Source organism: Populus euphratica, unplaced genomic scaffold, assembly GCF_000495115.2.
Source record: "Populus euphratica unplaced genomic scaffold, PopEup_1.0 scaffold102.1, whole genome shotgun sequence".
Lineage (NCBI taxonomy): Eukaryota > Viridiplantae > Streptophyta > Magnoliopsida > Malpighiales > Salicaceae > Populus > Populus euphratica.
In genome coordinates this window covers 397,245-413,806 of record NW_011499957.1, presented here as the reverse complement: position 1 = coordinate 413,806, position 16,562 = coordinate 397,245, and the positions used below count along the sequence as shown (strand labels likewise).

The following is a 16,562-nucleotide window of genomic DNA, read 5'->3' as shown; positions in this document are numbered from 1 at the left end:
CGAATCAATTTAGATTTAATAATAATGGTTATATTTAGACTTGTTATTTAAAAAAAATCATAAACTTATTAAATATCTAAATGACCTCTCAAAACCAAACTTGTGTATCCAAATTAAACTCAAAAAACATTATACATATATTAAAAGAAAATGATTTTTCTTTGTAGAAATGGAAAATTTGTAAAATGTTTTCAATTTTTTTCACCGTTGCAATAGCAAATATCTAAAAAAATATTAACAAAAAAAATTTGTTTAGAATTTCTTTTATACACTTGATCTATTATAACTGTTTTTTTCTTTGCACTTTTTTTTTTAAAAGAATATTATTCTTTATTTTTTATATATAAAATATTTATCACTCTATACTTGGTCTATTTACACTATTATTTTTGTTCTTGTCTTCTATCTTTTATAATTTTATTTTTTAAAATTATTATATAAATACTACAATGAAATAGTATTTCACTATAATAATTGTAACATTATCTTATTTTTTAACTATATAAAAACCAACTTAACATTTTACATGCCTTTATTAAGGCATATAATCTTCATTTTATTTTATTATAGGTAAGTATTTACTTTTCAATTAACAATTATATTTTTTTACTCAATGTCAAATATATTAATAATATCTACACATTCATTCTTTACTTGAGAAAAAACTTTATTCGACCAATAGCAAGGAAAGTTAAATAGACCTGCTATCATATTTTTTTTTTGTATTTATTAGCACAAATGATTCTTGATTTTTTATATAATTAAATGCATGCATAGGCTTTTCGATTTATAGGTAGGATTTTTTTGTCAAAAAAACCATTGAAAAAACTTGTATATTCATTTTTATTTTTATTTCTTTGCTAAAAAGAATCTATTTAACCCGTGACGAAGTAAGGGTCAGACAACTAACTAAAAACTATTAACTATAAATCTAAAATGCATGAGGAACCAATGTGCAAAATGCAATGTGACTCCCTTCATGCTAGCCTGACTTTTATCTTTTTAAAAAAATATTTTTTTAATTAATATCTTTTTTTATATGTATTTTTTGAAAAACAACTCTTAAATTTGTATGTAGATTAATAGCCCTTCTTCTTCTTTTTTTTTTTATTTGAACTCTTTAAGAGATCGTTATAATTCATCTATTATATATATATATGAAATTTATTTTAAAAATTAAAATATTTATTTTCAATATAATTTTTAATATGTGTAATCTTTTATAATATTTTTTTGCCTTTTATTTTATTTAATTTATTTAATTTATATTTGTTTTTATTATTATTTAATTAAATAAAAAATTCACTAAAAATAATCATGTCAGAGCTAAAAAATATGTTGGAAAATTATGTATTTTTCTTAGAAAAACAAATCTAAATAACGGAGGAGCACGCATCAAATAGCTAAATAGCTAGTAAATGTTATAGTCACAATTTGAAATTGTAGTTAGACAAAACTTTTTTAATTTTTTTAATTTTTTTAATAAATTGATATTTTTTATTGTTTACAAACACTAATTGTAAAAGTAAAAAAATATTTTTTAAAATAAAAAATATTCTACACCTTAATTTCAAACATAAATATAATGCGAACCATCGCAGAAGGACATCTGTGTAAACCTAATCCCACCTACCTCCAAATTAAACATTGTACTATCATTTTTACTAGGAAGCAAGAAATGGCTTTAGATTCAATAATGGGCCAAGCTAGAATTAACCATGAACAAAAGGTTGGAAGATTTCCCACGATGCCATGAACATTCCTAAAACAAAACGCTGTAGGTCAGGCCCAAAGGGGGCAAAAATTCATGCTAAATGCCAACCATCGAAGGCAGTTTTCCAACACAAAGATGCACAAAAATAACACTAAGATGTTGTGGACATCATTCCCTTGTCAGCTTAGGTCATTACTAGATATTTTGGCCCGTATTGTATCGTGAGAGATCACAGAAACAAAATCTCAGGGGAAGCAATTGTTTTAAAAAAGGTTTTAAAATTTTAAAATATTAAGTTATTGAGTTGATTGAGTTAAAAAAAATTAATAAATTTATGAAAGTTTAAAAAAAAAGATTTGAGGAGCATCCAGTCAAAGCTTGTTGAGATTTTTTTATTAGAATGATATTATTATTATCTAAATTAAAAGATTGAACATCACTTTATAATTTATAAGGTCAACACACCTTTTAATACAAAAAAAAAAATATCATAAAAGTATTTTTATGTCATTAAAGCCAACACATGTTAGCTCACCATCTAAAAGGTGGCAAGATACTTTAAAATTCATTCTGAAAGGCCATCAATAGTTACTGGGAGGCGCCACACGTACTTTTTAAAGAGTGCAAGTGTCGTTTATTTGATAATAAAATAAAATAGAAATCAAATGAATATAAATCAAATTTGATGAACAAAATATAAACAATCAAATATTAAAAAATAAAATTAAAAAAAATAAATCAAAATTGATATAATTAAAAGATTGAGAACTATTTTGTAATTTTGCAAGATCAACACATTTTTTGAGGTTAAGAACAGGAAAAAAAAAGGAGAGAAAAATTATCGTCTAAGCTCCTTCATGCCATGAATGTCAACACGAGCTAGCATAAAATGTAGAAGGTAGTGATACTTTGAATATTGCCCTACAAGGCTACCAATAGCTATCGGAAAAGGTCGCACACATCATCCAAAGATTGAGAGCACCTCCGACTTGCATGTGCTAATCTCTTTTTTAATTATAGAAAAATTAGAACACCTTTAAACCCGTGATATAATTGCAAGAAAATCAAGATTAAAAAACCAAAAATACTCATTGATCTTAGATTAAAAAGAAAAAATAAAAAGACCCTAAGAGCTATTCAATAATTAAATTGTACTAAATTATGAAAATCTAAAAATTATTAGTTGTGTTGATTTTTTTTTTTTTCCAAAGGCATGGGTGTAATTATACTATGTAATATCATTTACAATCTACATAATACATTAATGTCCTTTAGCTTTATATATAATAATGTATAATAGAATCCACGCGGGATAAAATTATAGCATGTTTCTAACCAAAATCATTAGAGCCTCTGCATATTACAGGAATTAAATATTGCGATTTTAAGTTTTTATTATAGTTCATATTGATCGATATCGATTGATGCCGATTTGTTGAGCTTTTAATAAATTCATTTATTTTTGGAATAAATAATTCAACATTAGAGAACTAGTAAGTATCATTTTCTAATTACTACAGTTTAAATTTCAGATCTAACTTACCTTTCAGGGAATTAACCATGTAAAATTTAGCCACATATTCTAAGTCGTATCAAACCATGTGCTCGATCATAAAATTTCAAATCTAATTTAATATTTTATTTGTTTTTATATCTTAAAAATATTTTAAAAAAATTAAAAAAATTTATTTTTTTCTTCAAATTTATTTTTTTAAAAGTTTTTTAGATTATTTTGATAAATTAATTTTAAAAATAATTTTTTAAAAAATAAAAAATAGTATTTTAATAAATTTCTAAGTCAAAAAATATTATAAAAAATAACCATAACCACACTTTGAAATATACACTTAATATCTTTGAGCTAGTCTTATAATATTTATTTGCATCCGCAAAATATTCTAAGTCAAATTCTAATCAAAAGTTCTTTTATTTTCTCATGGATAATTAATTTTTTTCCTCTGTGTCATCATCAATTGCTTCAGCCATGATCATAAAGAAGAAAAGGCACTTGTTCATTTACAAGGCTTTGAAACCTCCTTTGAGATTTTGCCTGATTAGGGATTGAATCTAGAGCATCACTAGCAAATCACAGACTTTTTATGTACTTTTTTTTCCTTAATGATTTCTACATTGCACTAAACTGATGTGAAATGCAACTACATAATTGCTTCATCAACCAAGTTATCAGAGATATAAAAATTTATGTGTTGGGAGACTTTTTTTAAAAAATTAATTTTTTATTTGAAATTATATTTTTATACTGAAATTAAAAATAATTTTTTAATAATTTTTAAAAATAAAAACATTTTATGAAATTAAAAATAATATTTTTAAATTTAAAATATTATTTTAATAATTTTTAAAAATAAAAACATTAGCAATTCTCAGCCTCTTTCCCATCAAAATCAAAATGAAAATTTCAGCCGAAGAAAGAGATGAGAAGTCAACTTCTTATCATCACTCTAAGTTTATATATATATATATATATATAATTAAAAAAAAAAAAAACAATAATTATAGTAATAATCAGTACCCTTGAAATTCAACAAGATACCGCATTAGCAATTCTCAGCCTCTTTCCCATCAAAATCAAACTGAAAATTTCAGCCGAAGAAGGAGCTGAGAAGTCAATTTCTTATCATCACTTTAAGTTTTTTTTTTTTTATATATATATATATGAAAGGTGGATACTTCATCGTAAAAAGGAGCCCACGTTTTGATATTTTGGAAGATTCTAGGTCAACTTCTAGAAGCTATGGTGCTGATTCCACAATTATAATGGGATTTGACTCATCTACCCTCTTTGCTGTGGGTCTGACGACTTGAAAAAGGTCAAATATTGCGAGGATCCGCGCTTTGGACTCCCATGAGTTTAGAGTGCAGGCTGCGTTAAATGACAGCTTGGAATTATCTAGTTTTTTTAAAAAATATTTTTATTTAAAAATATATTAAAATAATATTTTTTATTTTAAATTTTTTTATAAGTATTAAAATAATTTAAAAATATTCAATAAATATTAATTTTAAATAATTTTTTTAAAAAAAAATGTTTTTAAAAACACAAAAATAAATAGGATTTTTTTTTATCAAAATGTTGTAGTTTTCATTTTTTTATTATATAATAACACAAGATTAAATTATTTTTACTATATTAAATATATAATACTAACTCTAGTTTGATTCAATTCAGGAAGACAAGCGCACTTGGTCAAATATTATCTTGAATGCCTACTGTAAAATGATGCCTTCCGTTTCTTGTCTTCTTCTTTTCATGTGTTTTTTTCGAGAATTGTTTAGCTATATTAGATTTTAAAACCATAACTCATGGGTTCAAATCTGATTAGGTTCCTGTCGTAGCCCTCTTTCAACATGTTGATGTATATGGTTGCATTTTTTTGTTGTTTCAAAAAAAAGATAAATATAAATAAAACAAACGGATATTTGATTGAATTGAAGAGACAATGATAAAAATATAAAATAAATTCATTTTTAGAATAATTTTAGAGTAATTTTTTATATTTTTAAAATAAAAACCATAAAGAAACATAACTCTTCTATCATCCATGTTTTTATCTTCTATGTTGTTAAATATTGACTGATGTTACCTACATGTTTAGTTTCAAACCGTTAAAAACAACAAGATATATAGGACAAATATATGATTTTTTTAATTTTAAAATTTAAATTATTAAGTGAAATATTTAGATATCATTTATATTGTTTTTTAATATATTTATTTAAGTGTTAATTTTTTGGATTTGAAACTTATATAAACTTATATTATTTTATATTTAATTTTTATCAAATAAATAAAAATAATAAAATTCATATTCATAACTATTTAATCATTAAAATTCTAATATTATATTAAATAACCATACCAACATCATTTCTTCCACTAAGAAGACACCTTTTGAAATTGTCTAAGGACGTAAGCCCTCCACTTTACTAGCCTATGTTCATCGCACTGCGTGTGGATTCTGTTGACTAGTTTTCACTCGGAAGGAATGTGGTGGTTAAGGATCTCAGAGCTAACTTGAAGATTGTGCAGGAGAGGATGAAGAAATATCATGATGAGAAGCACACAGAGGGGGGTTTCTAAGTAGGTGAATTTGTCTAACTAAAACTACGCCCATATCGCTAGCTTTCCATGGACAGCAGAAAAACCTCAAGTTCAGTCCCAAATTGTCTTTTTCCCATTGAAAATCCTTTCCAAAGATTGGCACAGTTGCATATAAATTCGAGTTACCCCCAGAATCCAAATTACATCTGGGTTTCCATGTTTCTCTCCTAAGAACGAGAATTGTAAATCAAGAGGAAATCTCACCTCCGCTGCCTGACTCGCCTGCTACACCCGCACCTCGCCCTATCCCTCGAGCCATTTTGGAAACTCATAAGAAAGGGGAAGAAAAGGAGGGTCTTGTTCATTGGCAAAATCTCTCCCCTGCTGAGCCCACATGGGAAAGTCTTGCTGAACTTTCAAGCTTGTTAGGCTGCATCGTTTTTTGAAGAAATTGTTGTTAATAAGATCTAAAATGTTCGCAGATTAATAGGTCTCCATGTATACAAATAGAAATGAACTTACTTAAACTGTTTTACATGTAGTAGAGCATGAAAAGAAATATTATAGTGCATAAAACACCATTGTATTATTGGATGCTTTCTCAGCAGTGCGCATGGAAGAGCCTGTGGGTCTGAAAACTTATTCTTTCTGCAGAGGTGAGAATTGTACTGTTTGATTTTTGCCGCTCAACATCCTGCCCCTTCACCCGTTTCTGGTGCAACTCCTTGACCTTCCTTTACTGCCAAACAATTGAATTGATAAATAATGTATTATTATTTAAGAGCTCTGGTAGGGTTTGACTGTTAAACTGTTGTTTTACGGTAACAGATGGTTCACCCTTCCATTAAGCTGTTGCCGTGTTTTGAAGTTTGGAGGCCTCAACTCTCCTGCTTTTACAGACACACCCACACACACCAAATTATTTCTTGACTAGGTCGAATTAAACAGCATAAAAAATTACTTTATCAAAATCCAATGATTTAGCTAATTCAAAAACAACCCGACTAACAGTAAAATATATCTATAGAGATAAAATTGACCTAAGAAAACTTTTAACTTTCTTATTTAAATCAGGTTTAAAATTAAATAGTGAAAAAACTACCCCTACATGATATCAACCGATCCAAGAACCCGGACTAATATTAAAAAAGTTCAAGAAAAAAAATGAGCAAAATTAAGAGGAAACAAAAAAAGAAGAAGAAGAAATGGAAAAAAAGAGAGACTAAGTTTAAAATAATAAAAATAATCACTGTTCATACAATGTTTAGTATAGAAGATAAAATTTCAGTATTTGATTAATTTGCGCTCCTATTTAACATGGAGCCATTGAAGTAGAGTCTAAGGTGGAGGATTTAGAGCTGATCATATGTAAATAAATCAGATTTTTTGGTGCAATATTTGCCACTCAAACCAGAGATCAAACTTTTTCCAAATCACAACAGCCCTTGATAGGGGATTAGAAACTAGAATAAATTTCTAATTCAAGGTTAATTCATATTCTCTAATCCTTCGTATGCAGATCTATATAACACGACCCATGTAAAAGAGGCATTGTTTAAATATACCTAAGCTAGGGTTAACTGTAAAATCAGAAAGTAGCTCTTTGCCTCATCCATTTTGTAGCTGACCACTTCACCCCTGACAGAACCTCACATCCTCCATGTATGCTGCTAGGATCCGACTGGCCATCTAGTCCCTGAATGAAGTAACAACAACAAACTAGCATCAGACAGGCTCTGTATCTACCAAAACATCAGCTAAGCTTCCACTGCAACATTTAAGACCAAAAAACTAATTATTTCGAAGTAAAATTCAACTTTTTTCCTAGAATTTGAGAGCCTAAATGAAAGCGAAATCTCCATGGGGTACCTTTATAACAATCATGTTTATTTAATGAATTACTCAAAGATATGCTCAGCCAATAAACCCTCCCAAAACCAAAACCTGTCTCCCTCTTAAAGAGAGAGATTAACTAAATATGTTCCAGGAATTGCAGGGCAGAAAGGATTTTTAGGCTTTCAGAATGGATCATTTAAGCATTTCTGGGATTTCAGTCCAGTCTGTATGTCTTCAATGAGACCCTTCATAGCAGGGAGAGGCTAAATTTTGATAGGAGCAATAGGAGACACGCAACAAGAGAATGCTAAGCAGGACTTCCAATCACTACTAGCACATCTTAGGTCGCATGCGCTGTTGGGTTAAGAAAATGGGGGTGAATTATTACAAGAGAAATTCTTATGGATGTAAAAGTGGTTTTTAAGGATGCCTATTCATACACTGAAGTGTTTAGGAGAGAAAATAACTAAATTATTAATAATGATTGGTGTGAGATGATTATAAATTATTTAGTGTGTACTTTTGAGGGGGGGAATATAACCTACGTAGAATTTCAAACCATTCAGAAGATCTAAATCCTCTTAATGAACAAAAAAAATTTGACAAACGAAGCAAAAACATGCCCCACTCAAGACAGTTTTTACTTTTTACACTTCCAAACATCGTCAATTTATTACTCCTGAAAACCTTATTTTCCTTACACAAACTCAATGGAGAGGTTTCGTATAAAATTCTGCAAGTACGGAATTTTAACAATTAGGGTTTAGAAACAGACCATGCTCCAGAAAAGAACTGCATTTCCTTTGATAGGTTTTACACATAACCCATCCACAACTTTTCCGCCACAGCTGCATTTACCTGAACCAGCCTGCAATCACTCATAGGTGCAACCACCCATGCAATGCTACGTTTAACTCATGATAAAACAATTAAACATAGTAACTGTCATGTCAAGATATAATTTTAAACATGTGATTTGCAGTTAGAAGCACAGGTAATCAACCAATCACAATATGAACAGCAATTTTGTTAGTTTTCACAGTATAAACAGCAGTGCCTGTTAGGATGATATAGCAAAAAGTTAACTGTTGAATACAGTAGTATATCTTGACAAGTTCTTCAATTTGCAGGCCACCTAATGGCGGTCTAAACACAATGGATGCACATGGAATGGTCCAAAAATCTCAATAGTTTTAGCGTTTATTCTGGAGAGAGATGGAGACACTCCCAAGTATACTATGTTTGCTCATAAGCATCCTAGCCATAGCCAATGGGAACTGAGGCACTGCACTTTGTGCATTCTAAAGACGATGAATCCCAATGAGTTCAATACTACCAGGGGACTGCAACTGGTCAATGCAACAGATGGAAATCTTTATACTAAAATGAAAAATAACCTTGTTTATTCCACACAAACTCAATGACTCTTAGAGCAAATAAGCCATGTACCACCGGGTTTCATCCTACTTAGATATCCCCTATCATAGATAAACTTATCATCAAAACAAAATCAATCAAGGGCATCCACATCTTGCAAAAATCATTTAAAGGCATTCCTTGTATGCCTCCTAAAGTAGAGCAGCTGAAGGAAATCTAATAGATCATCAAGCCCCATGTTCGTTCTATTAAATTACCTCAAAAACAGTGTTTATTGCAGTTGTTAACTGGATTAGTGTGTTATTAAACTGCATTCAATTGATCAATTCATCCCTTCCTTGCAATAATGACGAACTTGCAAAATTAAAAACATGAGCTAACATGCAAAGATATAGATTGCAGTAATACAGAAGTGGATTATCCATATGATGTAAGCATGTAATGCCAGAAGTTTTAAATTCCATGGTCCAAAAATATTGCCTGGGGTATCTAGGCATCTGCTGACTGCTAGGCAACCAATTATCTACAAGGATTTCCTGGTATTAAACCAAACATTCTGAAAGCAAGCAATTATCTACAAGGATTTCCTGGTATTAAACCAAACATTCTGAAATCTAAAGACTTCTCTTCTTTCTCAATTGCAAGCAAGGCCTCAAAATGTTCCAAATTCACTCATTCCTAACAAAGTCACCTCAGGGGTTTCTGTAATTGGGATGACATGAGGGTGGCAAAGATAAGGGATCTGAATGAGAACAGTGTAGAAAGCTACTCAAAGGAATTCTGGATGAGGGACATAGATAAAGGGTTCTGGATGAAAATCATGGAGAAAGCTACTGAAGGAGGAGAGGGGTTCGCACCACTAAAAAATTGCATGCTAAAATACATTGAAAGAAGACTTGTTATAATCATACAATCAAAAGATTGCTAGGACACAACTTTGTTACTAATTGGATCCTTAAGAACAAACAGATTGAATGGAATCAATCCTCTGACATTAACAAGCTCTTCATATGGCCATATACAGTAAGTTCATTTTTTTAAACCGAAACAGGAGTACCATAAATCCGAGATGATAAAATGAAAAAAAATAAAAAAGCATCAGACTTAACAGTAGTTACTAAAACCGAAACAGGAGTACCATAAATCTGAGATGATAAAATGAAAAGAAAAAAGCATCAGACTTAACAGTAGTTACCATTGGGAAATATGTTTCTCCCCCCTCAACATTGTCACTCAAGTACATCAGCATTGTTGCTACTCGCTGACCACCACGCTTCAAGTTAAACTATCAACAATGTTGAGAGAGAGTGATTTTCATACTATAGACAACTTAATTAAGGAAAACTGAAACAGTAACAGTACATGTAATATTGACACTATAAAAGAAAAGACTAGATGGCTTACAGTATCAGAGAAGTAGTCATGATGGGGCTTGTAATACTGATTCTTTTCATACCTGTGCTGCAGCAGATGTTAGCCTTGATACTAAGAAACCTTAGTCTAACAATTTTGTGACCAAGTCTAGCTAGTAAATAAGTTAGATCTGCACCTTAAAACTTGGATGAGCTCCCCATTTTCAATGGGCACTTGAGAATAGACTGAAATCCTTTTTTCAATTGCCTGGTGACTCGAGACAAAATAAAAGTTGGATTATGCATGCCAAGTTAACAAGCACTGGTAAGCATTCAAGCTATATAACTAGCAATATGCTCGTGTTTTCATTTTTATTATTGAATAAGAAACCAATCCAATGTTATTAAAAATAAAGTTATGCAAAAAAACATGAAGTGGCTTCTTATTTTCAGACAAGGTACAAGCTGATCCATGCATGCATCCATGCACAAGCAGCCACAAAATGACAAGTATGGCATGCAAGTAATGGTGAAGGAATTAGAAAGTATGTTGAAGCTTCTAGAGCATCTAAGAGAAGAATGAAGAAGATAAGAAGCAAGTTCGACAAAAAAACTAACCTGTACCACTTCATACGTTTTCTCTTCAGAGCTCAGAAACATTCCAGAACTTGTCCTTACCTTGCTTTCTATTCCCTGAAAATAGAGAGGCAACATGTTGAAATTGTCATTTGAAGCTAAATCAGTTGAAATAAACAAGTCAAACAAATTTGTAAAGAAGAAAGGGTGGTTCAATGGGATGCTGAATTTATAATTAAAGCCTCACAGTAATATCAAATTTAGAAAATTGGGTAAACCTCAATAAGTCTACATGGGGTTTCTCAACTGAGTCCCCAGAAAACAGAATGGATCCCAAAGATAGAAATTCTCAATTGAGTTTCCCATCCGTATCCATTTATAAATTGAAGTCCATCCAAATTGTACAATTTTTTCATCATAGGCGGCGACCCTGTTTTGTAAGAAACCTTACTTTTTCTGTAAACCAAACCTCATGAAGAGTTTAGATGGAAAACTCATCTTCTGCAGGCTTACTAAATTAGTGCGTAAAACAAATGCAGGCTTACTAAATTAGTGCGTAAAACAACAAAGTTGAAGAGCTTGCAGCTGAAGAAAGCAGAAATTCATGCAGCAATTCAAAAAAAAAAATCAAAAGAAACATATGGTGGATAAGTTGTAAAGAAAAACATTTGCTTTTATAGATACTAAAAGGAGAGCTTTTCTATAACTTCATAATGGAAATAAATTGATAACATCAAAACTGGCAAAAAGAATATGCCTTTATTTTAGGTGAAGAAATCTGACATGTCAAAGTGTATAGAAAATATAAGCAATGAACAGAAATGATAAACCATTACATGGTCAGTTAAAAAAGAGAGGTCTACCTTCCCTGTTTTTACATCCACCACAGTAGAAATTCGAAGCCGAGGTTTAGCTAGGGCTCTAAGATAGTCACATTCCTGCAATGGCAGTACTATTATCAAGAGCAAATGCATTGCGCAATTTGTAGACTATTTGAAACCCCTTCCACCCCTTTTTACATAAAGAAAAAAAAAAAGAGCAATTTGTATCTGTACATAATAGACAGTTGTGGGAATAGATAAAAATGTTGCGATGGCACAATTGCAGCTCTACTAGTTTTCTCATGGAAAAACAAAGTCATTTTCAGGAAGCAAAGAAGAAAATAGTGACAATTACAACACAAATTACTGAGGACTCTTATTCAAAAAGGTAAAAAGATAAAAAAAGGTTTGGGCCCATTGATAGCTGGGTAAAGAACTGCCAGTATATGATAAAAAATAACAAAGAAAAAACAACTGCCAAATTACCTGAATAGAAACTTTTATTAAGTATCTATTGCCATGACAATTAACAACTACACAAAAAAAATTACTCTGCCTCCTCACACTTAAGATAAACTACAAGGTTATACTCCCCTTTTATATCATAATTATGTTCCTGAACCACCACGTGAAGCATTCCAAATCCTCCTCAAGGGTTATTATTGTATAATAAACGAGATCCTACTTGAAGGAAATCACTTGAAATCCCCTACAACACGCCACCTCCCATCACCAAAAGGAAAGGCAAGCATGTTCTTTTATGCAATCACAAAATTGCAACCACTACATGACACCAATTGAGAAAAATCGATAGATATAGTTTATAGTAGGAGAAAATACATGTAAAGCCAATGGCCAACAGCCAGTGCACAATTTAGCCCACTGCCTGAACATTCTTTGGAAACCTATCTTTTCATGTCTTTTTTTTTTAATATTAAGCCTCATGCTACTAACGTAAACAGATAATTCATGATCTATTATCTCTAAATATTTGATAATGTCATATCCAGTATACACATTAGTCAGACTAATAGTAACTTCAATTTTATTGGAACTTAGCCCCATAAACTCAACTCCTTAATGAATGAGTTCAATTCAGAATATCAAACAGCATCATAATAATCAAGAAAAGTTCAATACAAACATGAGTTAGGATATAGGTGTACCTCTGAGCTCAAAAAATCATGGAGTACAATAATTCGCGGTGACCAGCTGATAATTTCAGGTTTGACCTACATAAATAGAAACAAAGAATTTAAACCTGACCACTCGGTGTATAAATTTCAAAAGAAGAAACAACCTAAAACAAAAAATAAGTTTCATATTCATAGAAAAAGAAATCAATCACTATGTTACTTGTCAAAAGGAAACTGTCATATATATGCTGACTGTAGACGCATTTCAAACAGAAAAGCACTGACAAGTTAAACTGATACGAGAATAGAAATAAAACACAATTATAGTAGCTTTCCTTAATTGGAATAGAAAGTGCTTGTGGCATGTCAGACAGCAAAAGAGAGTAATAGACCATTAAAATAGCAGTTTGTCACAATAAGCTATCCAATTCAATTTGAAAGCAAATAAAAAAAAAATTTGTTTAAAGAAAAGGACAGTAAACAAAAAAAAAAAAGTATAGCCTGTCTCTCTCCAACCTTTTGTAGCACATCAGCAGAAATGAAGTCCCAAGCAATCTCATGAAAGTTGAAACAGTACAAAGCACAATCCAACATATGTCAGCCATCCTTATGAGTAACGAAGTGCACCATGCAATGTTATATGACACTCAATGGTGAAGCTTAAGATTTGACCCTATGGTAATCTGTAATAAAAACCTCTTATTGCTATAGCAATATAAATTGTTTAAAAGTGAATGCATGAAAACTTTTTCATGTTTCCATGTAAAATATAAGTGGGCCATCTAAGAGGTAATCATCATGATTTTGCCATGCTACCAAGTGCCTCCAATTTTATAGGATGCCACCCTACAAGATGCTAGCTAGCATGTTTCCAATTCATTACAGCTATACTTCATAGTTTTTTTTTCTTTGACTTTTTCATTTTTATATTTTCTTTCTTTTTCTCCATCTCACTAAGAGATATATAAAGTACATTTGACCTTTTTTAAAAAAGTTTAAGGCAATCATGGAGACCAGATAGCAAACATACATATCCAATTCGTAAAACTGCCGCTTCTGTGTCATTATCCCACTGAGAAATTCCTGAAAATAAAAATAAAACCACATGATTTAGATGTTTGTCAAACAAAATTGGATTAAGAACAAGAGGTTTATAACCATGAAGACCTATACAGCCTCTACATATTGAAATAAAGCAGCACCTAGTAATGCAAACTACCAGTGCAGCGTAACTATCTATATTCTAGATGATAGTGAACATGTATATAGGAACCATACTAACCTCTTGGCAACTGAAGATAGGCATCACTTCGAAGTTTTCTCACTCTTTTAAATGATGGAAACTCGGTGCCTATATACAGTGGTTCAAAAGAAAATACATCACAATATTAGACTAGTTCTTAAACAATAGTCATGTATAAAGGGAACAAGAAATCCAACTTCAAGACCTGCCAAGATATTTCCCCACAACCACTAATTTGTAATACCACTGTCGCTGTTTAATTTTTTTGATGCAAAATTCAAAATTATAAAACATGACGGAAATAACGATGTTATAGAACACGTAGATTAGGCGCTCATGAAGAAACCTTAGATTGAGTCTAAAACTTAAATCAAAAGCCCCCTGAACTGCTTTCAAAGAGCTCCAGCATCAACAATATGGTGCTTTGTCATGTTCTTATCCTGCATAACCATAAGGAATTCCAGCAACACTCCCAGATTACAATGGTAGTTAGGGATAGCAATGGATACCCATGAATTAGGTTTTGTACTATCCACACCCGAACCTGAAATAACTATCCAAATCCAACTTGAACCTGAACAAGTATGGATTTTTGACAAAGTCCACACCCGAACCTGAACAAGTATGGATTTTTGACAACCAAACCCGACCTGATTGGGATTCAAGTACCCATTGGATACCCATAACTGAACCCGACCTGAACTCAAATGCTATAATTTAAAACTATTTAGTCCATAATAAGCATGGTACACATGTATTTTTTTCAAACTATGAGGTTATTTGTTTATTTTGTTTCAGGTTCGGGTCGGATTTCGGGTCAGGAATACTAGCATCCATACCCAACTCGAAACCCAGGCATACTAGCATCCATACCCAACTCGAAACCCAACTTTTAGCCTTCAGGTTTTATCCAAACCCCATCAGGTCTATAAAATTAATACCCATTTGGGGCAATTCGGGGCGGTACCCATCAGGTTCACGTGAAATGGCCATCCTTGATGGTATTCAATAGCTCAAATTCAAGTCAAAGGACAACACTCACTGATACAATATAAAAAAAACCTGGTAAGAATTAAATAGCAACTCCTTCCTTCCCACATTATCAATTAGGTTAAGACATACTGTTTCTTCTGAGCTAATTACCGGTAAGGTTAGATACTCGTAGTGCTCAACCATACGAAAAGCAATCAAGATATTATAACACAAACGTGATGATGATATGCTCCATTGACATTTAAAAAACAAAATATAAGATCAAGATATTATAACACAGACGTGATGATGATATGCTCCATTGACATTTAAAAAACAAAATATAAGGAAATAAGAAAATTACCATACGAGTCTTCCAGCTTTAGTATAAATGCTAATTGAAAGAAAGCACCTGCAAATCCCCAACCAAGATCTCCAACTTTCTCAGACTATTTATTATACAGATAATTGATGAAAAAATAAAAATCGATCAAATCTTTCAAAAATAGTAGAGATCGCAGATTAGATTAGATTAGATTAGATATATAAAATAATACCTACGATCATTCCAGCAGTGACAAAAGCTAGGAGTCCGAATACGATTTTCATGGAAGAGACCATTGCCTCTCGACTTCCCCCTGCAACGATCGCAGACGGAGAAAGAAGCGAGTGAGAGTTGGCTTCTCCTCTCGTCTCCTTCGATTGCCGGTCCTGTGGCTGACTTTTGAGAACACAAGTAGCAGCAGCTTTTCTTTTCCATTATCTTTATTATTATGTGTAAATTAAATTAAATTAAATTAAATTAAATTATTATGTGTAAATTAAATTAAATTAAATTAATTAAAAAATCGAAAGTAACTTGTTTTACGAGAAATCCGGGTGCGCGGATTTTGCCCATCTGTGGGCTGTTCTGTAACTTTAGTCTACAGTACAAGGGAAACCCCACGTACAAGCTGCCATTTAAAATGTTGTTTTAAACCGTGTTATATAAAAAATTAAAATCATTTTTACCTAAAATGATTTTTTTAGTTTTTTTATTGTTTTGGTATAAAAAAAATAATTTTAAAAAAATATTATTTTAATATACTTTTAAATAAAATAATTGGAAAAACAATTATTACTATATTTCTAAATATCTTTTTATTTTATTTTTATTTTTATAGTTCAATCTTGTTTTAAGATAGTGAAATTTTTTCTTCAAATCTAGTTTTTAAAATTTTTAAAATTTTTTTCTGGTATTAAAAATAAATTTTAAAGAATAAAAAATATTATTTTAATATATTTTTAAAAATAAAAAGATTTTCAAAAATAACTTTTTAAAATCAATAAAAAACACTTATAAAAATAACTTTTATTATAGTTTCAAACGAGTTGTATATTATTTTTTTTATTATTAATTATTTAAAAAAATCAAATAACACTCATAATACATGACATATAATGACATATAAGGAAGTTAGGGAAAAAATACT

General features: G+C 30.7%; 1 protein-coding gene and 1 long non-coding RNA gene across 10 annotated transcripts; one reads left to right on the top strand and one right to left on the bottom strand.

Annotated features, from left to right (window-relative positions):
• Nucleotides 1–5,714: 5,714 nt before the first annotated feature.
• LOC105138418 (prolyl 4-hydroxylase 1) lies at nucleotides 5,715–15,857 on the bottom strand. 9 transcript variants are annotated; one of them, XR_844766.1, is made up of 15 exons: nucleotides 15,648–15,856; nucleotides 15,455–15,502; nucleotides 14,158–14,226; nucleotides 13,906–13,958; nucleotides 12,906–12,971; nucleotides 11,782–11,856; nucleotides 10,961–11,035; nucleotides 10,540–10,610; nucleotides 10,395–10,446; nucleotides 10,186–10,275; nucleotides 8,389–8,481; nucleotides 7,343–7,473; nucleotides 6,615–6,667; nucleotides 6,300–6,516; nucleotides 5,715–6,207 (listed from the first exon to the last, which is right to left on the bottom strand). XR_844766.1 is itself a non-coding variant. In XM_011044481.1 (13 exons), exons 1-12 carry the CDS (start codon nucleotides 15,709–15,711, stop codon nucleotides 7,366–7,368), a joined length of 864 nt encoding a protein of 287 aa, XP_011042783.1. In that variant the 5' UTR covers nucleotides 15,712–15,856; the 3' UTR covers nucleotides 6,216–6,664; nucleotides 7,343–7,365. The 9 variants fall into 9 exon arrangements, 5 of the variants coding, with proteins under 5 accessions (XP_011042783.1, XP_011042782.1, XP_011042784.1 ...); XR_844768.1 differs by having other exon boundaries at nucleotides 6,300–6,511; XR_844765.1 differs by lacking the exon at nucleotides 6,615–6,667.
• On the top strand, nucleotides 11,042–11,544 carry LOC105138417 (uncharacterized). The gene is made up of 2 exons (XR_844764.1): nucleotides 11,042–11,425; nucleotides 11,458–11,544. It is a non-coding gene; the product is annotated as an uncharacterized LOC105138417 (long non-coding RNA).
• Nucleotides 15,858–16,562: the final 705 nt, after the last annotated feature.

Bases quoted from the DNA above. Each gene is read 5' to 3' on its own strand.
- LOC105138418 (XM_011044482.1), bottom strand. From the start codon at position 15,711: ATGGTCTCTTCCATGAAAATCGTATTCGGACTCCTAGCTTTTGTCACT. The intron at 15,503-15,647 runs GTATTATTTTAT...GGGGATTTGCAG, and splicing joins CACTGCTGGAATGATCGTAG to GTGCTTTCTTTCAATTAGCA. The intron at 10,276-10,394 runs GTAAGCCATCTA...CATTGTTGATAG, and splicing joins ATGACTACTTCTCTGATACT to TTTAACTTGAAGCGTGGTGG.